The 22,143-nt window shown below is 43.4% G+C and overlaps 1 protein-coding gene across 11 annotated transcripts in view; it reads left to right on the plus strand.

Moving 5' to 3' along the window:
• The window catches only part of WNK2 (WNK lysine deficient protein kinase 2), a 148,677-nt gene that overhangs the window by 88,841 nt on the left and 37,693 nt on the right, over nt 1-22,143 (plus strand). For 9 of the 11 annotated variants that reach the window (XM_068551857.1, XM_068551860.1, XM_068551861.1 and 6 more), the window contains 5 exons: nt 16,642-17,465; nt 17,753-17,822; nt 19,709-19,791; nt 19,888-20,579; nt 21,856-22,070. In XM_068551857.1, the coding sequence (XP_068407958.1) occupies nt 16,642-17,465; nt 17,753-17,822; nt 19,709-19,791; nt 19,888-20,579; nt 21,856-22,070 (1,884 nt within the window). The remainder of the gene's footprint in view (nt 1-16,641; nt 17,466-17,752; nt 17,823-19,708; nt 19,792-19,887; nt 20,580-21,855; nt 22,071-22,143) is intronic. The other 2 variants (XM_068551859.1, XM_068551868.1) reach the window with 2 other exon arrangements.

The raw sequence follows: 22,143 nt of genomic DNA on the forward strand, positions 1-22,143 counted from the left end.
TAAAATGGATTAAAGACTTAAACTTAAGACCTGATACCTTAAAAATAGAACTGCCGTATGTTCCAGCAATCCCACTTCTGGCTATTTATCCAGAGGAACTGAAATCACTATCTCGAAGAGATATCTGCACCTCCATGTTCACTGCGGCATTATTCATAGTAGCCAAGATGTGGAAACAATCTAAGTGTCACTAGTTGAATGGATAAAGAAAACATGGCAAATACACACAATGGAATATTCAGCCATGAAAAGAAGGAAATTCTGCTATTTGTGACAACATGGATGAAATGAAGGTCATTATGCTAAGTAAAATAAGCCAAGCAGAGAAAGACAAATACTCTTGATCTCAGTTGTATGTGGAATTTGGGGGAAAAAAAAAGTCGAGCTCATAGAACCAGTGAGTGGAATGGTGGTTGCCAGAGGCAGATTAAAGAAGCATGTGATCATCTCAATAGATGGAGGAAAGCATTTAATAAAAGTCAACATCTATTAATGACTTTAAATAATAAGAACATAGGTATAAAAGTGAATTTGTTTAATCTGACAAAGGATATCTATTTAAAAAACAACAGCAAATATTCTTAATGGTGATATGTTGCTTTCTTTTTGAGATGTAGAGCAATATAAAGATACCTGTTATCACCACTGATTTTTAGTATCCTACTGGAGGTCTTCGATAGTGCAGTGTAGAGTAGGACATTGTAAATGGGTCCCTGGACCCAATTCCAACTTTGTGTGTGTGTGTGTGTGTGTGTGGTGTGTGTGTGTGTGTAGACTTCCCTACACCAACGAGCAGTTCTCAGATGCCAGCAAGATGTCTGAGAATTCAACTGAATTCTGACACTTTCTACCTGGAGATAGAATCAGATTCCACAGGTAAGGAGCTCAGTCCCACTAGCGACCCGCCACTTCAGATGCAGGTCAGAAGCCCAGGTTGTTATCTGTGCATCTGACCAACTGGCTACAAACTGAAGTTTCCAATGATGCCCTCTTAAGTCAGGATGCCAATCATAAGTCAAGGCTGTTTCCTGTACTTCTGAGTGACTGGCTATAAATCAGAGGTTCCTGTGACCCCTTCCTTGGGTTGGATTAATTGCTAGAATTGCTCACAGAACTCAGAGAAACATGTTATTTACTAGATCACCAATTTATTATAAAAGGATACTAAAGTATATGAGTCAACAGCCAGACGAAGAGATATGTAAGGCAAGGCATTGGGAAAGGGCGTGGAGCTTTCATGCCCTTTCCAGGCTCACCACTCTCCCCAATCTCCATGTTAAAATTCTAACAGTAGTTTAATGGGCATCGATAAGCTGAATATACAGTATTTGTGGAAATACACAGGCCGGAAAAAACCAAAACACTCTCTAGGGGAAGGACACTGTTCTATTGAATGCCATGACCAATTACGTAAACCTACAGCCGTGAAATGATACTGGTACAAGGACAGACAAATTGAACAATGGAGTAAAACAGCCCAGATGCAAGCCCACATCTCTGTTGACAAGAAAAGTCTAACTGCTAAACGATGGGGACAGGATGGTCTTAAAAAAAGAGGACAATAGGCTGTCCATATGGGGGAAAACCATTCTTGTTTCTAAACTGATACCATAAACCAAACTCATTACAAGTAGATTGTGAATGTCAAAGTAATATAAGAGACTATAATATCTTTATGACTCCAGTGTAGACATAATAAAATTCACCAAAAAAATCTAAAGGAAAGACTGGCTAAAATTTGGTTAAATTTGACTACATTAAAATTAGGAACTATTGTTCATCAAAAGACACCACGAATTGAGCAAATAGGCAAATTACAGAGCGAGAGAAGATATTTACAATGTTTATAACCAACAAAAGCTGGTTCTCATCCAGCATACCTAAAGAACTATTACAAGAAAAAGGAAAAGAATGATAACTCAATAGAATAGGCAAGGGGCTAGGACAGGTATGTTGTTATAGAGGATAACCAGATAAAGATAAGAAAAGGTGCTCAATTTAATTAGTTATCAGGAAAATGCAAATAAAAACCACAATGACGTACCACCTCACCACCTGTCAGGATGGCTATTATAAAAGAAAAAAAAAGAAAGAAAGAAAAGCATTGGCAAGGATGTGGATAAATGGGAACCCTGTGCACTATTGGTGGGAATGTAAAATGGTGCGGACGCTGTGGAAAACAATATGGAGGTTCCTCAAAAAGAGAAAACAGAACTACCGTATGATTCAGCAGTCCCACTTCTGGGTATTTGTCCAAAGCAAGTAAAATCACTATCTTGAAGAGAAATCTGCACACCCCCCCATGTTCATTCCGGTATTATTCACAATAGCCAAAATATGGAAACAACCTAAATGTCAGTCAGTAGATGAATGGTGTTGGGCTGCACCCTGGAGGGCTACAAGGCCTGCACTTTCCCAGCTTTAAGACCAAAGAAAGAGCCCAGAGTCAGTAACAGAGACATCAGTGATTTAATTGATGGGGGAGCTTACATGTCTGAAGCAAGGTCCTGGAAGCAGCACCCTACCGTGTGTGGCACATGGTGGGCAGGACATGGTGGCAGCCTTTGCTCCTAGGGGGAAAGGGATTGCCAGTTAAAGGGGAAATTATATCAGGTTGGCTTATTTGTTACTAGGGAAACCAACAGAGGGGTACGCCCCTCACCACTGTTTGATAACCTGTCACTAGCTGGGGCCTGGGGCAAGTATGTCGGAAGGTCAGTCATGTGAGTAGGGTGTAGGTGAAGCAGGCACTGGTCAGGCAGGGGATGTGCAGAGAGCAAGAGAACAGCCATCGTTAGTGGCCTGACCATACAAATGGATAAAGAAAATGTGGTATTTACTTACAATGGAATATTATTAAGCATTAGAAAAGGAGATCCTGCCATTTGTGACTACATGGGTGAACCTGGAGGACGTTACGCTAAGCGAAGTAAGCCAATCACAAAAGACAAATACTGTACGAGTCCACTTAGTATGAGGTATGTAGAGTAGTCAAACTCATTGAAGCCGGGAGTACAAGGGTGGTTGGCAGATCCTGGCGGGGGGCACATATGGGGAGTTGCTGTTCAATGGGTATAAAGTTTCAGTTAGGCAAGATGAATGCGTTTTAGAGATCTGCCGTACAACATTGCACCTATAGAAAACAATACTGTATTGTGTACTTCAACTGTTAAGGGAGTAGATCTCCTGTTGAGTGTATTTACCACAATAAAGCAAATGCAAAATCATTTTAAGATCCTATTACACCCTCCAGGATGACCTATGGAGGGTAGGAAGCCCCAGGAGTGCTCAGAGGCTGCTATGGAAGGGGGAACTGGCACACTTGCTTTGGGAAGCCGGTTAGTGTCCTCTCCTGAAGGCTGAAGCTTCTTTGACCCAGCAGCTTTGCACAGCTTTGCAGTGTGCACAGGCACACTCACTCTTGTGTGTTAGTATTAGTCATGTTCCAACTTGCAGCAAGCCAAAGCACATCAGCCACACAATTACTAGTGAGTCGTGGGAGAGTCCTAGAGTGAAACAGTCTACAGACACCCAAATGGATGAATCTCACAGATATAATGGTGAGAGAGAAGCCAGACAGGAAAGGATAAATGCATTGTGAGTTCACTGATACAATATCCTAAATCAGGCAAAACTCAACTATGGTGTTTTAGAGCACATACTTGCATGGCAGTGCTTTAAAGAAAAACAAATGTGAAAGTTATGTTACATATGCTGGGGAGGGGCAATGTGAGTCTGGGGGCTTCGGAACCTGGCACTCTCCCCCACTATCATTTCTTCTGGTAAGCTTTTAAAACCTTTTGTTTTGTAAATTTTGTTTGTGTTATTAAAAGGAGAAAGTTTGTTTTCTTTAAAAAGACAAGTAGGCTCGGAGACCAAGTAAGTATTGGAAACTCTGCATCCTGCATTCTCCTCTCAACTTTCCCACTCCTGTGAGCACACAGAGGCTCTGAGAGGTCCTAGGTAGGATGCTGTTGAGCTATGTTCTACCAGTTGGTTCCCAGGGTACCTCCCTACGAGGATCCCTTTCCAGCCCCTGACAGGATGCTGTTGGTCCGAGCTTCTTTTTAAAAAAAAAAAAATTATTATCTCCACTTTATCTATCTATCTATATTGAAGTATAGTTGATATACAATATTACATTAGTTTCAAGTATAAAACATATTGATTCAATATTTTTATAGATTATAGTTGATTTAAAGTTGTTATAAAATATTGGCTATATCCCCTGTGCCATACAATATATCCTTGTAGCTTATTTTATACATAGTATTTTGTTGCTCTTACTCCCTTAACCCTATCTTGCCCCTCCCCCTCCCCTATCCTTCCCCTCTCTCCAATGGTAACCACTAGTTTATTCTCTATATCTGTGAGTCTATTTGTTTTATTTTTTGGATTCCACATATAAGTGATAATATACAGTATTTGTCTTTCTCTGACTTATTTCACTAATCATAATACCCTCCAGATCCCTCCATGTTGTTGCAGGTGGCAAAATTTCATTCTTTTTAATGGCTGAGTAGTATTCCATTGTATATATGTATAATGCATCTTCTTTATCCATTCATCTGTTGATGGACACTTAGGTCGCTTCCATATCTTGCTGATTATAAGTAATGCTGCTATGAACATTGGGGGTGCATGTATCTTTTACATCAAATTAGTGTTTTCATTTTTTCCAGATATATACCTAGGAGAGGAATTGCTGGATCACATGGTAGTTCTGTTTTTATTTTTTTGAGGAACCTCCATACTGTTTTCCATGGTGGCTACACCAATTTACATTCCCACCAACTGTGTATGATGGTTCCTTTTTCTCCACATCCTTGCCAGCATTTGTTATTTGTGGTCTTTTTTTGGATAGCCATTCTTACAGGTATGAGGTGATATCTCATTGTGGTTTTGATTTGCATTTCTCTGATGATTAGTGATTTTGAGCATCTTTTCATATGCCTGTTGGCCATCTGTACATCTTTGAAAAAAAGTCTATTTAGGTCTTCAGCCCATTTTTAAATTGGGTGGTTTGTTTTTTTCATATTGAGTTGTATGAGCTATTTATATATTTTGGATTTAACCCCTTATCTGTCATATCATTTGCAAATATTTTCTCCTATTCAGCAGGTCATTTTTTCATTTTGTCAGTGGTTTCCTTCGCTGTGCAAAAGCTTTTACATTTAATTAGGTCCCATTTGTTTATTTTTGTTTTTGTTTCCTTTGCCTTAGGAGACAGATCAAAAAAATTACTGCTAAGATTTATGTCAAAGAGTATTCTGCTTATGTTTTCATCTAGGAGTTTTATGGTTTCCAGTCGTTAATCAATTTGGGGTTTATTTTTGTATATAGTGTGAGAAAATGGTCTAATTTCATTATTTTACACGTAGCTGTCCTGTTTTATCAGCACCACTTGTTGGAGACTATCTTTTCTCCATTGTATTTTCTTGCCTCCTTTGTCGTACATTAATTGACTATAAGTGTCTGGGCTCTCTGTTCTGTTCCACTGATATATGTGTCTGTTTTTGTGCCAGTACCATCCTGTTTTGATTACTGTAGCTTTGTAGTATAGTGTGAAGGCAGGGAGTGTGATACCTCCAGCTTTGTCCTTTTTCCTCAAGATTGGTTTGGCAATTTGGGGTCATTGTGGTTCCATATAAATTTCAGGATTATTTGTTCTAGTTTTGTGAAAAATGTCCTGGGTATTTTGATAGGGATTGAATTAAGTCTGTAGATTGCTTTGGGCAGTATGGCCATTTTAACACTATTAATTCTTCCAACCCAGGAACATTCAATAGCTTTCTCTTTCTTTGTATCAACTTAAAATCCTTCATCAATTTTTTTAACATCTTTATTGGAGTATAACTGCATTACAATGGTGTGTTAGTTTCTGCTTTATTACAAAGCGAATCAGCTATACATATACATATATCCCATATCTCCTCCCTCTTGCGTCTGCTCCCACCCTCCCTATCCCACCCCTCTAGGTGGTCACAAAGCACAGAGCTGATCTCCCTGTGCTATGCGGCTGCTTCCCACTAGCTGTCTATTTTACATTTGGTAGTGTATATATGTCCATGAGACTCTCACTTCGTCCCAGCTTACCCTTCCCCCTCCCCATATCCTCAGGTCCATTCTCTAGTAGGCCTGCGTCTTTATTCCCGTCTTGCCCCTAGGTTCTTCATGACCATCTTTTTGTTTGTTTTTTAGATTCCATATATATGTGTTAGCATACGGTGTTTGTTTTTCTCTTTCTGACTTACTTCACTCTGTATGACAGACCCTAGGTTCATCCACCTCACTACAAATAACTCAATTTCGTTTCTTTTTATGGCTGAGTAATATTCCATTGTATATATGTGCCACATCTTCTTTATCCATTCATCTGTCGAGGAACACTTAGGTTGCTTCCATATCCTGGCTATTGTAAATACAGCTGCAATGAACATTGTGGTACATAACTCTTTTTGAATTACGGTTTTCTCAGCATATATGCCAGTAGTGGGATTGCTGGGTCGTATGGTGATTCTATTTTTATTTTTTTAAGGACCCTCCATACTGTTCTCCATAGTGGCTGTATCAACTTCCATGCCCACCAACAGTGCAAGAGGGTTCCCTTTTCTCCACACCCTCTCCATCATTTATTGTTTCTAGATTTTTTTGATGATGGCCATTCTGACTGGTGTGAGGTGATACCTCATTGTAGTTTTGATTTGCATTTCTCTAATGATTAGTGATGTTGAGCATCCTTTCATGTGTTTGTTGGCAATCTGTATATCTTCTTTGGGGAAATATCTCTTTAAGTCTTCTGCCCATTTTTGGATTGGGTTGTTTGTTTTTTTGATATTGAGCTGCATGCGCTGCTTGTAAATTTTGGAGATTAATCCTTTGTCAGTTGCTTCATTTGCAAATATTTTCTCCGATTCTGAGGTTGTCTTTTTGTCTTCTTTATGGTTTTCCTGTGCAAAAGCTTTTAAATGTCATTAGGTCCCATTTGTTTATTTTTGTTTTTATTTCCATTTCTCTAGGAGGTGGGTCAAAAAGGAACTTGCTGTGATTTATGTCATAGAGTATTCTGCCTGTGTTTTCCTCTAAGAGTTTGATAGTGTCTAGCCTTACATTTAGGTCTTTAATCCATTTTGAGTTTATTTTTGTGTATGTTGTTAGGGAGTGTTCTAATTTCATTCTTTTACATGTAGCTGTCCAGTTTTCCCAGCACCACTTATTGAAGAGGCTGCCTTTTCTCCACTGTGTATTCTTCTTGCCTCCTTTATCAAAAATAAGGTGACCATATGTGTGGGTTTATCTCTGGGCTTTCCATCCTGTTCCATTGGTCTATATTTCTGTTTCTGTGCCAGTACCATACTCTCTTGATTACTGTAGCTTTTAGCTTTGTGGTATAGTCTGAAGTCAGGGAGCCTGATTCCTCCAGCTCTGTTTTTCTTTCTCAAAATTACTTTGGCTATTCGGAGTCTTTTGTGTTTCCATACAAATTGTGAAATTTTTTGTTGTAGTTCTGTGAAAATGCCATTGGTAGTTTGATAGGGATTGCATTGAATCTGTAGATTGCTTTGGGTAGTATAGTCATTTTCACAATGTTGATTCTTCCAATACAAGAACATAGTATATCTCTCCATCTGTTTGTATCATCTTTAATTTCTTTCATCAGTGTCTTATAGTTTTCTGCATACAGGCCTTTTGTCTCCTTAGGTAGGTTTATTCCTAGGTATTTTATTCTTTTTGTTGCAGTGGTAAATGGGAGTGTTTCCTTAATTTCTCTTACAGATTTTTCATCATTAGTGTATAGGAATGCAAGCGATTTCTGTGCATTAATTTTGTATCCTGCTACTTTACCAAATTCATTGATTAGCGCTAGTAGTTTTCTGGTAGCATCATTAGGATTCTCTATGCATAGTATCATGTCATCTCCAAACAGTGACAGCTTTACTGCTTCTTTTCTGATTTGAATTCCTTTTATTTCTTTTTCTTCTCTGATTGCTGTGGCTAAAACTTCCAAAACTATGTTGAATAATAGTGGTGAGAGTGGACAACCTTGTCTTGTTCCTGATCTTAGAGGAAATGGTTTCAGTGTTTCACCATTGAGGACCATGTTGGCTGTGGGTTTGTCATATATGGCCTTTATTATGTTGAGGTAAGTTCCCTCTATGCCTACTTTCTGGAGGGTTTTTATCATACATGGGTGTTGAATTTTGTCAAAAGCTTTTTCTGCATCTATTGAGAGGATTATATGGTTTTTCTCCTTCAGTTTGTTAATATGGTTTATCACATTGATTGATTTACGTATATTGAAGAATCCTTGCATTCCTGGGATAAACCCCACTTGATCATGGTATATGATCCTTTTAATGTGCTGTTGGATTCTATTTGCTAGTATTTTGTTGAGGATTTTTGCATCTGTGTTCATCAGTGATACTGGCCTGTAGTTTTCTTTCTTTGTGACCTCTTTGTCTGGTTTTGGTATCAGGGTGATGGTGGCCTCGTAGAATGAGTTTGGGAGTGTTCCTCCCTCTGCTGTATTTTGGAAGAGTTTGAGAAGAATAGGCGTTAGCTTTTCTGTAAATGTTTGATAGAATTCGCCTGTGAAGCAATCTGGTTCTCGGCTTTTGTTTATTGGAAGATTTTTAATCACAGTCTCAATTTCAGTGCTTGTGATTGAACTGTTTATATCTTCTATTTCTTCCTGGTTCAGTCGTGTAATGTTGTGCTTTTCTAAGAATTTGTCCATTTCTTCCAGGTTGTCCATTTTATTGGCATAGAGTTGTTTGTAGTAGTCCCTTAGGATGGTTTGTATTTCTGCAGTGTCTGTTGTAACTTCTCCTTTTTCATTTCTAATTTTATAGATTTGAGTCCTCTCCCTCTTTTTCTTGATGAGCCTGGCTAATGGTTTATCAATTTTGTTTATCTTCTCAAAGAACCAGCTTTTAGTTTTATTGATCTTTGCTATTGTTTTCTTTGTTTCTATTTCCTTTATTTCTGCTCTGATCTTTATGATTTCTTTTCTCCTGCTAACTAACTTTGGGTTTTGTTTGTTCTTCTTTCTCTAGTTCCCTTAGGTTTAACGTTACATTGTTTATTTGAGATTTTTCTTGTTTCTTGAGGTAGGCTTGTATAGCTATAAACTTCCCTCTTAGAACTGCTTTTGCTGCATCCCATAGGTTTTGGAACATCGTGTTTTCATTGTCATTTGTCTCTAGGTATTTTTTGATTTCCTCTTTGATTTCTTCAGTGATCTCTTGGTTATTTAGTAACGTATTGTTCAGCCTCCATATGTTTGTGTTTTTTACTCTTTTTCTCTATAATTGGTTTCTAATCTCACAGCATTGTGGTCAGAAAAGATGCTTGATATGATTTCAATTTTCTTAAATTTACTGAGGCTTGATTTGTGACCCATGATGTGATCTATCCTGGAGAATGTTCCGTGCACACTTGAGAAGAAAGTGTAATCTGCTGTTTCTGGATGGAATGTCCTATAAATATCAATTAAATCTATCTGGTCTGTTGTGTCATTTAAAGCTTGTGTTTCCTTGTTAATTTTCTGTTTGGATGATCTGTCCATTGGTGTAAGTGAGGTGTTAAGGTCCCCCACTATTATTGTGTTACTGTCAATTTCCTCTTTTATAGCTGTTAGCAGTTGCCTTATCTATTGAGTTGCTCCTATGTTGGGTGCATATATATTTATAATTGTTATATCTTCTTCTTGGATTGATCCCTTGATCATTATGTAGTGTCCTTCCTTGTCTCTTGTAACATTCTTTATTTTAAAGTCTATTTTATCTGATATGAGTATAGCTACTCCAGCTTTCTTTTGATTTCCATTTGCATGGAATATCTTTTTCCATCCCCTCACTTTCAGTCTGTATGTGTCCCTAGGTCTGAAGTGGGTCTCTTGTAGACAGCATATATATGGGTCCTGTTTTTTGTATCCATTCAGCAAGCCTGTGTCTTTTGATTGGAGCATTTATTCCATTCACGTTTAAGGTAATTATCAATATGTATGTTCCTATGACCGTTTTCTTAATTGTTTTGGGTTTGTTTTTGTAGGTCCTTTTCTTCTCTTGTGTTTGCCACTTAGAGAAGTTCCTTTAGCATTTGTTGTAGAGCTGGTTTGGTGGTGCTGAATTCTCTTAGCTTTTGCTTGTCTGTAAAGCTTTTGATTTCTCCATCGAATCTGAATGAGATCCTTGCTGGGTAGAGTAATCTTGGTTGTAGTTTCTTCCCGTTCATCACTTTGAGTATATCATGCCACTCCCTTCTGGCTTGTAGAGTTTCTGCTGAGAAATCAGCTGTTAACCTTATGGGAGTTCCCTTGTATGTTACTTGTCATTTTTCCCTTGCTGCTTTCAATAATTTTTCTTTGTCTTCGATTTTTGCGAATTTGATTACTATGTGTCTCGGCATGTTTCTCCTTGGGTTTATCCTGTATGGGACTCTCTGCGCTTCCTGGACTTGGGTGGCTATTTCTTTTCCCATGTTGGGGAAGTTTTCGACTATAATCTCCTCAAATATTTTCTTGGGTCCTTTCTCTCTCTCTCCTCCTTCTGGGACCCCTATAATGCGAATGTTGTTGTGTTTAATGTTTTCCCAGAGGTCTCTTAGGCTGTCTTCATTTCTTTTCGTTCTTTTTTCTTTATTCTGTTCCACGGCAGTGAATTCCACCATTCTGTCTTCCAGGTCACTTATCCGTTTTTCTGCCTCTAAATAGTTATTCTGCTAAACTAAATAGTTATTCTGCTATTAGTTAGTTAGTTAGTATAGTTATAGTAATTAGTAATATAGTATAGTATATATTAGTAATATAGTAATTAGTATAGTTATAGTAATAACTAAATAGTTATTCTGCTATTGATTCCTTCTAGTGTATTTTTCCTTTCAGTTATTATGTTGTTCATCTCTGTTTGTTTGTTCTTTAATTCTTCTAGATCTTTGTTAAACATTTCTTGCATCTTCTCGATCTTTGCCTCCATTCCTTTTTGAGGTCCTGGATCATCTTCACTGTCATTATTCTGAATTTTTTTTTGGAAGGTTGCCTATCTCCACTTCATTTAGTTGTTTTTCTGTGGTTTTATCTTGTTCCTTCATCTGGTACATAGCCCTCTGCCTTTTCATCTTGTCTGTCTTTCTGTGAATGTGGTTTTTGTTCCACAGGCTGCAGGATTGTAGTTCTTGCTTCTGCTGTCTTATTTTGTTCTTTTTTTATGGCTGTAGTATTCCATTGTGTATCTGTACCACATCTTCCTTTTTTTTGTACCACATCTTCTTTGTCCATTCATCTGTCAGTGGACATTTAGGTTGTTTCCATGTATTGGCTATTGTGAATAGTGCTGCTATCAACGTAGGGGGTGCATGTATCTTTTTGAATTATAGTTTTGTCTGGATATATGCCCTGTAGTGGGATTGCTGGATCATATGGCAAGTCTATTTTTAGCTTTTTGAGGAACCTCCATACTGTTTTTTATAGCGGCTGCACCAACTTACATTCTCATCAACAGTGTAGGAGGGTTCTCTTTTCTCTACATCCTCTCCAGCATTTATTATTTTTAGACTTTTTAATGATGGTCATTCTGACTGGTTTGAGGTGGTACCTCATTGTAGTTTTGATTTGCATTTCTCTAATAATTAACAATGTTGAACATCTTTTTATATGCCTGTTATTGGCCTGTAATTCTTTTGTAGTGTATTTTTCTCGGTTTGGTATCAGGATAATGGTGGCCTCGTTGAATGAATTTGGGAATGTTCCCTCCTCATCAGTTTTTGGGATAGTTTGAGAAGGCTAGGTATTTGCTCTTCTTTATATATTTGATAGAATTTCCCTGTGAACCCATCTATCTGGTCCTGGACCTTTGTTTGCTGGGAGGTTTTTTTTGTTTTTTTTTTTAAATTTGTTGTATTTTGAAAAATTTTATTTATTTATTTATTTTTGGCTGTGCTGGGTCTTCGTTTCTGTGCAAGGGCTTTCTCTAGTTGCGGCAAGTGGGGGCCACTCTTCATCGCGGTGCGCAGGCCTCTCACTGTCGCGGCCTCTCTTGTTGCGGAGCACAGGCTCCAGACGTGCAGGCTCAGTAGTTGTGGCTCACGGGCCCAGTTGCTCCGCGGCACGTGGGATCTTCCCAGACCAGGGCTCAAACCCGTGTCCCCTGCATTGGCAGGCAGATTCTCAACCACTGCGCCACCAGGGAAGCCCTGCTGGGAGTTTTTTGATTACGAATTCAATTTCACTACTAGTGACCAGTCTATTCAGATTGTCTATTTCTTTCTGATTCAGTCTTAGAAGATTGTGTGGTTCTAGGATTTTTTATCCACTTTTAGGTTGTCCAGTTTGTTGCTGTATAACTGTTCTTATGATTTTTCATACCTCTGTGATATCAGTTGTAATTTCTCCTCTTTCATTTCTTATTTTGTTTGAGTCCTCTCTCTTTTTTTCTTAACAAGCCTGGATAAAGGCTTATCAATTTTGTTTGTCTTTAAAAAAAAAACCCAGCTCTTGTTTTCATTGATTATTATGTTGTTTTTTGGTCTCTGTTTTATTCATTTCTTCTCTGATCTTTATTATTTCTTTTTTCTGCTGACTTTGGGCTTTGTTTGTTCTTTAATTCCTTTGGACAGTAAATTAGGTTATTTATTTGAGATTTTTCTTTCTTTTTGAGGTAGGCCTATATTGCTATAAACTTCCCTCTTAGAACCACTTTTCAATGTCACATAGATTTTTGAAAGTTGTGTTTTTATTTTCATTTCTCCAGATGTTTTCTGATTTCCTCTTTGATTTCTTCATTGACCCATTGTTTTTATAATAGGATATTGTTTAATCTCCACATGTTTTTGTTTTTTCCATTTTTCTTCCTGTAATTGAATCCTAGTTTCATACTTTTGTTGTCAGAAAAAATGCTTGATGTAATTTCTGTTTTCTAAATTTGTTAAGACTTGTTTTGTGGCCTAGCCTGTGATCTGTCCTGGAGAATGTTTCACATGCACTTGAACAGAATGTATATTATGCTGTTTTTGGATGGAATGTCCTGTAGGTATCTATTAAGTCCAACTGGTCGAATGTGTCATTTAAGACCACTATTTCCTTATTGATTTTCTTTCTGTATGATATGTCCCTTGATGTAAGTAGGGTGTTATAGTCTCCTACTATTATTCTATTGTCAATTTCTCCGTTTTCTGTCTGTTAATATTTGCTTTCCATATTTAGGTGCACCTATATTGGGTGCATATATATTAATGAATGTTATATTCTCTTCTTGTATTGATCACTATATCATTATATAATGCCCTTCTCTGTCTTTTTTACACTTTCTTTTAAAGTCTAATTTGTAAGATATGAGTATCGCTACCATCTTTCTTATCATTTTTATTTCCATGAAATATCTCCTTCTGTCTCCTAACTTTTAGTCTGTGTGTCTTTCACTCTAAAGAGAGTCTCTTGCACATAGATGGGTCTTGTTTTTTATCCGGTCATCCACTTCATGTATTTTGATTGGAACATTTAGTCCATTGACATTTAAAGTAATTACATATAGGTATGTACTTAACTGCCATTTTGTTACTTGTTTTCTGGTTGTTTTTGTCATTCTATATTCTTTTCTTCTTCTTTTAGTTTCTTCCCTTGTGGTTTGATGATTTTCCTTAGTGGTATGCTTGTGTTACTTTCTCCCTATTTTTTTGTGTATCTATTGTAGGATTTTGATTTGTGGTTACCTTGGGGTTCATATATGTTGATCTATATATCTACTTGTTTTAAACTGGTAGTAATTTAAGTTCAAACACATTCTAAAAAATGTACACTTTTTTACTGCTCTCCCCCACATTTTGTGTTTTTTTTTTTTTTTGGCCGCGCTGAGGGACATGTGGGATCGTAGTTCCCTGACCAGGGATCAAACCTGTGCCCCCTGCAGTGGAAGCGTGGAGTCTTAACCACTGGACTGCCAGGGAAGTCGCCACATTTTGTGTTTTTGATGTCAAATTTACATCTTCATGTTTATCCCTTAGCTGTTTATTGTAGTTATAGTTGACTTTCTAATTTTTGTCTTTTAATCTTGTACTAACTTACGTAAGCAGCTGATCCACAGCCTTTACTATATATTTGCCTTTACTAGTGGGATTTTTCCTTTCCTATAAATGTTTACATCTTGTTGTAGCCTTTTTTTTTCCACTTGGAGAAGACCTTTTAACACTTCTTTTAGGGTGGTTTAAGTATTGATGAACTCTTTTAGTTTTTCCTTATCTGAGAAGTTCTTTATCGCTCTTTTAATTCTGAATGATAATCTTGCTGGGTAGAGTATCCTAGGTTGTAGATTTTGCCCTTTCAGCACTTTAATATGTCATGCCATTCCCTTCTGGCCTGCAAAGTTTCTGCAGAAAAATCAGCTGATAGATTTATGGGTGTTCCTTTGTATATGACTGTTTTTTTCTTGCTGCCTTTAAATTGTCTCTTTGTCTTTAAATTTTACCATTTTAATTATGGTACATTTTGGTGTGTGTCTCTTTCAGTTCATCTTGTTTGGGACATTCTCTGCTTACTGTACCTGGATATCTGTTTCCTTCTGCAGGTTCAGGAAGTTTTCAGCCATAATTTCATCAAATACGTTTTTGACACTTTTCTCTCTCTTCTCCTTCTGGAGCCCCTATAATGCAAATGTTAGTATGCTTGATGTTGTCCTAGAGGTCCCTTAAAGTGTTCTCATTTTTTTATATTCTTTTTCTGTTCTGATTGGATGATTTCCATTATTCTCTCTTCCAGATCTCTTATGCATTCTTCTGTATCACTTAGTCTGCTATTAAATCTTTCTAGTGTGTTTTTCATTTCAGTTGTTGTATTCTTCATCTCTGACTGTTTATTTTTTATATTTTCTACTTCTCTGTTAAAATTCTTACTGTGTTCATCTATTCTTTTCCTTAGTTCATTTAGCCTTCTTTTTACTAATGCCTTGAACTCTTTCTGGTAAATTATTTATCTCTGTTTCATTCGTTGTTTTTTCAGGTTTCTTTATTTTCATCATTTTTTCATTTCAAACAAATTCCACTGTATTTGCATTTTGCTTAACGTTCTTTGTCTCTATGAAATTAGGTGAAACAGTTACCTGTCTTGGCCTGGGAGGGTTGCACTTGTGTGGGAGCATCTCTGTGCAGTCTGTCTGCCCAGTGGCTTTAGCAGGAGAGCTGGATCTGAAGTGAGCATTGGTCATGTCTTCCCCAGAGTGCGCTGACTGGTATCACCTTGGTGGTAGGTGGGGATGGAGATGGAGAGGGTGGAGGCAGAGCCAGATATGATCTGGGGCTGCTTCTATGCTCAGTGGTCATCACTGCCCTATTAGGATCGGGGTCTGGTCCCAAGGTCTGGAGCCGAATCCCTGAGGGTGGGGTCTGAGCTACCTCCTTTCCCTCTAAGTGTGTGCTCTTCACCCTCCCGACAATGGCACCTTTGCACCAGTGGAGATCCATGCTGGAGCAAGAGTGTCTGAGTGGTGCCTGATGTAGGCCGGTGTGTGTGCTGGTGCTGTCCCTGCACACCAGTCAGAGCTCCAGTCTGTCCTGATTTGCCACCTCTGTGAACACCAGTAATGGCTGCTCCCACCCCATTCAGATGCAGGGCTGGGTCAGAGCTGGCTCTGTCTCCCACGAATGCACTTTCCTCCGTGACAGCAGCCTTTGACCTAGTGGGGAGCTGTGCTGGAGCTAGAGGTGCCGGGGTGGGTGTTCAGTGTGGGCTAGGGCACGTGTTGGAACAGTTGCAGGAAAGGGACCAGAGTCCCAGGCAGTTTCAATCTGCTTCCTCTGTCTTGTTCCTAGGAGTAAGCAAGAGTGTTCACACTCTTCACAAGCGAATTCTAGGTTTGTTATAGCCCAATATGTGTTCAAAGGGCTCACTCCCCAGGGAGGATCTCCAAGCCCTTGTAATCCCTCTCTACTTCTGTGTCCCCTCCTAGGGGTGCCAGTTCTGACCTGATCACTTCTTACCCAACTCCATGTGGATCTTTACAGCCTTGGTTGTATAACAGTCTTCCTGCCAGTCTTCGGTTTGATTTTAGTGAGAATTGCTCCACATTTGATATATTTTTGAAGTGTTCATAGAGGGAGGTGAACTAGTAGAAGGTGTCCTTCTATTCCTCCATCTTGATCTCCTCTCTCTGGTCTGAGCTTCTGATCTTACCAAAGCACGGTGTCTGGTTCATCAGAAGTTCCTGCTCACTCCAGGGCAGGGGAGTGTATACAGCTCACTACTTAGATTTTATAATTTCATTTTACAATTTTGTGGAATGGGCCAGTGCAAGGGTGACCAGAGCCATATTTTTATGGAGCTGGAATGACAGTCGACAGACAGGTGATGGGTTAGTGCCTGATGGCTTAGTGCTACAGAAAAATCAGAAGGAAGGTGTGGGTGTGCTAGTGCAGCTGAATGGTTCACTGCTGGTGCATAGCCTGAGGTGGGAAGTGGGGCTGCAGGAAGACCTGTGCAAGGTGTCTCAGGCAGAGGCCAGCACATGCATGAAGTTGGCACATCTGAGAAAAGGAGAGAGGACTGGTGTGTAGGGCACTGCCAGCTCATAGAAAGCATCTTTTTGGCTAGCGAAGTGCCAGGTGAATAGGACCAGAATAGGTTAGTGTAGTGTAAATTTTTCCTATTTCTTCTAGATCCAGTGTTCTGTAAAGGCCAGCTGTCTTTGAAGGAAAAACCCAGCTTCTCGGCTAGTCTGCAGCTTTTGAGCCAAGCAGGCCTCAGGGACCCTCCTGGTGGTGCACCATCCCCTTTGGTGCCATCATCCCCTCCCGTGACTGCTGTGCCCCAAGACGTGGCCCCACCAGCTGCCAGTCCTAAGCCAGAGCCAGCAACAGGGGCTGCCATGCAGGCAGGGGTCCCAGGGACCCCTCAGGGGCTGGCCAGTGAGCATAAGACCCCCTGGCTACTAGTGGAGACTCATGATGCCCAGCTTGCTGCACAGGCCCCTGGCACAGGCCAAGGGCCTTGTGCCCCATCTCTGGAGGCCCCATCCCACTCCATGGGTCTGGGGGATCCTGGCTCAGCCAGAGAGCCCAGCACCAGGGGGGAGCCCCTGTTGGCTTTGGCTCCTGTATCTGGTGCCCCTGGCGGGGCCCCTCAGCCCACCCTGGGCCAGCCCCTTCCTCCACTCCCCTCTGTGGTGGGCGCCATCAGCCTGGCCACTCCCCAACTTCCCAGCCCCCCGCTGGCACCTACCGCCCCCCCTCAGCCGCCCTCAGCCTTGGAGTCAGATGGGGAAGGGCCACCCCCCAGGGTGGGCTTCGTGGACAGCACCATCAAGAGCCTGGATGAGAAGCTGCGGACTCTGCTCTACCAGGAGCATGTGCCCACCTCCTCAGCCTTGGCCGGGACCCCTGTGGAGGCAGGTGACCGAGACTTCATCCCGGAGCCCCCAAGAGGGGACGAACCCCGCACAGAGGCCGCTGGGGGTGACCTGGCCCTGCTGCCCCAGCCTGCGGTGAGTACCACCTCACCCAGAGGCACTGTCCCCAGGTGGGGGTCTGGACAGGGGCGGGGACTGACTCTAACCCAGGCCAGTAGGCATCCTGGCCATATAGAGCCGCCTTACCCCAGCCCAGGCCGTCCTGTTCTCGGAGACCGCTGCCTGACCCACCCGTGCGTGTTTGGCTTGAGTGGCCTAGGGAGGAGGAGCCCAGCCTTTGGACTGGAGAGGATTTGCAGTTTTGCTGCAGAGGTGTTAGCAAGTGAGGCTCACAGCTCTTTCCTTTTTGTTTCTTTCTTCAGTTGGAAAAGTCAGAAACGGCCCTTGGATTAGATGTCACGTTGGAGCAGGCCACGTCCTTGCCAGTGACAGGTAACAAGCCATAGGTGCTACCAGCCGTCCTTACTCTGAAACATTCTGCCTCTTTACCCTTCATCCCCACAGCATCTTGGATGGGACCCAGATGTGGCAGGAGCTCGTCATGATAAAGCCTTAGTTAAAACCCACTGAGTTCTAGCACAAACCATGTATTCACACTCCAGGGAGAGAAAGTCCTCTGTCTGTGGAAATGGGTGAAAGCCCTGTTGACTGCGTGTTGGGATGTTATCAGGGGCTGTCTGGCCCCCCAGTGCTCTCAATATGTTCTGGTGGACACCCCTAGCTTCCATTTCTTTAGAAGGTTACAAGATGACTATTTATATTTTGGACAGAGTACAGGGCCGGGGAGTTCCAACAGGTCCATGAGAGCTGCCAAGCTGGAGCCATCTGTGAAGTTCTGAAACAGAATTTCCTCTGTGGCTCCTGGGTATTATGCATCTCTGCAGGAACTCTCGCTGTAGTTTTCATTTCATTATCTGAACACCTGTGTTTCAGCCCAAGGGAGTTGGTCTGACCTTCTAAGGTGTTGGTTCCTTCTTGGCCTGGAATTTCTTGGGAGATTAGCAAGATAAGGATCCAGCTGACCTTGTGACGGGACCCTGGGTGTGTGTCAGTGGCAGGCACAGCCCCCCAGTTCACAGAGCAAGGGGAGTGGACCATTGGATTCTGGCCGGACCCCTGGACAGGGCATTCTCTTATAGATGCCACACTTGAGAGGGGTGGGGCAGCTGTAACTGGGGTCAGAAGCTGTAGCATATGATGTTTACCTGCGGAAGATGAGGGTCATGGGGTGAAGCAGGAGTGTGCTGGGGAAGGGAGAAGGCGAGAGGTTGTACCTGAGTGCCTGCTCCATCTCCTTCTGACTTCTGTCCGTGAGATGTGTACCATGGGCCTCCTTCTGCAGCATCAGTGACTTCAAGTGTTGGAACCTTCCAGAGTACAAAACTCATAGGAGAGATGTAAGGAGACAGTTTCTAGTTTGGAAGAGGTGAACTTTTCTGGCAGTCAGAGCTGTTGGTAATGAGCCTCCTGTCCCTGGAAGTGTGCAAAGCAAGGCTGGAGGATCCCCGCCACAGGCACGTGGGGAGGAGCATCATATGTTGCCTAGGATTGGGGTTGCATGACAGACGGGTCTAGGTCTTCCCAGGAATCTGTGAGGGGGGCAGCCCCCCAGCCTGGCTGGAGGCTCTGTCAGCCCCTGTCACCACCCCCAACCTCCCACAGCATGTCAGTCCAGCTCGGGCTAACGCACAGCCTCAGCTTTCTTTTGCTGTGTGCAGGTCTCAGCTCAGGCCAGACTCCCACACATGAGGTCCTTCTGCTTCTGTTGTTTACTCTTCACAGCAACCTGGGAAGGCTGATCAGAAATATCACCTGTAGATGGGGAACTGAGACAGCCTCAGATGATGGGGACCTTCCCTAGACATTGGAGCAGCAGGGTTAGGAATTAGCCTTATTGATCTGATCTTCCAGGACCTCATAAGACCCTTTTATCATCGGAACATGTCAGGGAGAGAGAAGGTGATGCCATCAGGTGATACAGATATCAGGTGAGACAGGGTGACATCATCAGGGGTACAGAGAGGACAGGTGAGACCGGTGATAGTCATCAGGTATGTAGAGGGCCTGGCTGCGCCTGAGGGTCTGGAGCAGGGGTCTTCAGGGACCTGAGTGGTGTTGGGCTGATGTCTCCCCGCTTTTCTGGGTTCTAGGGAGTCTCCTGTGAAGTGACAGAGTTAAGATGTCAGTAGTTTTCGTTTTCCTAGCTGCACACACACCTTCTCACTGCCACTCCCTTTCTCTTCTGACTGGCTGCTTTTGGGCTATTCCTGCCCTTGTTCTCTGTACCAGCCTGAGTAATGATTTTGACGTTCCTACAGCAGAATCGTCTTTGAGCAGCATGCTGGGCTGTGAGGGAGGACAGGTGGCCTCAGATTCGCCTGTAGTACCCAGTGTCCCCCAGGTAAGGAGTTTTCTCCAGTGAGACGCTCAGTGGGTTGGCGGGCTTGCTCTCTGATGGTGTTTGTGTGGAATCTTTTCCTTTCCACTGTTTCCCAAGGATGCCCCTGTTTCTGCCATCCCTGCACATCTGGAGCCCACAGATTGGACCAGCAGGGTCCCTGGGGAAACCTTGGCCGAGTCCACGCAGAGCTGCCCGGGGACATTGACTCAGCGTGGCCAGGACAGCCATCCCCAGACACACAGCACTCTGGTCTCGGGATCCCCTCAGAAGTGGCCAGGGCAGCAGGATGGCAGCTCGCCAGCCAAAACTGTGGGCCGGTTCTCAGTGGTCAGCACCCAGGATGAGTGGACTCTGGCCTCCCCCAGTAGCCTGCGGTACTCAGCCCCACCTGACGTGTACCTGGACGAGGCCCCCCGCAGCCCAGACATGAAGCTGGCTGTGCGGCGGGCACAGACGGCCTCCTCCATCGAGGTCGGCATGGGCGAGCCCATGTCCAGTGACTCTGGGGACGAGTGCCCTCGAAGGAGGCCCCCCATGCAGAAGCACACCTCCCTGCCTGGCAGCGGTGGTGGTGTGGCCAGTGACTTTGTGAAGAAGGCCACTGCCTTCCTGCACAGGTCCTCTCGGGCTGGCTCCCCAGGCCTGGAGACACCCAGCAGGATGGGTGTGAAGGTCCCCACCATCAGCGTGACCTCCTTCCACTCCCAGTCATCCTACATCAGCAGTGACAATGACTCAGAGATCGAGGATGCTGATATCAGAAAGGAGTTGCAGAGTCTTCGAGAGAAGTAGGTCCTGCGGACCAGGTTGGGTCCGGGCCATGGTGTCAGGGAAGTGTCTGGCAGCTGAAGTCCAGGTCCTGCCATGTGCACTTTGAGCTGCCTGGGCCATGTGACAGGGTACAGGCGATGTCCCTGCCGTCAGATCTGGTCCCTGGTCTCTGAGGGCCACACCTCCCCTCATCCTTTGGTCTTACACACAGGCCTTGCTCACACTCGCTCTCTCCCCCTGCAAGTTTTACCTGCCCCTGCTGTGGTCAGGGTCACTGAGGTACAGCTACACCATGAAGTCTCCTTCAGGGCAAGAGGGCCCCACTGTACAGTTACTAAGGTGGGGAGAGGCTGGTGTCCTTGGGAAGGAGTGGCCATGGGCTCTTGGAGTGGGCCCAGAGATGGAGACGTGGGCAGGAGGAGCCCGTGCCTCTCTCCCACTATTGGCTCTGCAAGGAGAGCCCCAGCCCCGCCCTCACCTCAGCACCTGCTCTCCCCTTCCCCTGCCCCAACACTAGTCTTAGCTGCATGCTCCCTGAGGAAAGCCAGCAGGGACCACCCAGCCCTTTCCTGGACTGTTCTAGAAACTGCCCTTGCCCACAACCAGTGATTCTACCCGAGTCTTCATGGCAGCTTCCTACCCACGTGACCTGTCAACTCGACTCTGTTCCCAAGGATGGTGTTGCTTGTGGGGTCAGCCTGAGCTGGAAGCTCCACTGGCCAGGGCTGGAGCCCTGGGTCCCTGGATAATAACACGTTTTCTGTAGACTTGCTTGTGCAAGCTTCCTCTCCTCTGAGAGGCCTCTTGGGCCCTGTTCCCTCACATGGAAGAAGTAACACTTATTTGCCTGATAAGCTGAGGCAACCTTCCAGTTCTGAGCACTGATTATTTGTTGCTTCACCCATGTTCATGATTAGGGTTTGTGTTGTAAGCATAAATGTGTGAAGTTGTTCATACCGCTCCCCCTACCACTAAAAAACACAGCAATGTTACAAGTCTGGATATCAGAAAACTTGAATCTCCTTAGGCTGGCCTTGATGCAGTTCTCTGTTGCTGGGTGTGTTGATGCCAGAGACCCCCAGTGATACTCTCACTTGGCTTAGATGTAAACAGAAAGTGACGTTTAAATGCCCCTGTGTCCCCTGTGCGTGGCCCATCTGCCCAGGCTATCCTGTGGGCTCCCCGCCCCACTCCTCACACCTGTCCTGCCAGCCCCGGGCTCTCCTGCAGGGGCCTCGTGTTGGAATCAAGCAGAATGCCTACCTGGCTTCCCTCTTCCCTTCCCTCCTGCAGGCATCTGAAGGAGATCTCGGAGCTACAGAGTCAGCAGAAGCAGGAGATCGAGGCCCTGTACCGCCGCCTAGGCAAGGCGCTGCCCCCCAACCTGGGTCTCTTCCACACGGCACCTCCAGTCGGCCGCCGGAGAAAGACCAGCAAGAGCAAGCTGAAGGCGGGGAAGTTGCTAAACCCCCTGGTGCAGCAGCTCAAGGTCGTGGCCTCCAGCACAGGTTGGCCCAGGGCCCTCCTGGCCGCCCTCAGGCGTGGGAGCGGGGCAGGCGGGAGGCAGGCACTAGGCCCTGA

The sequence above is a fragment of the Eschrichtius robustus genome, chromosome 10, assembly GCF_028021215.1.
Source record: "Eschrichtius robustus isolate mEscRob2 chromosome 10, mEscRob2.pri, whole genome shotgun sequence".
NCBI lineage: Eukaryota > Metazoa > Chordata > Mammalia > Artiodactyla > Eschrichtiidae > Eschrichtius > Eschrichtius robustus.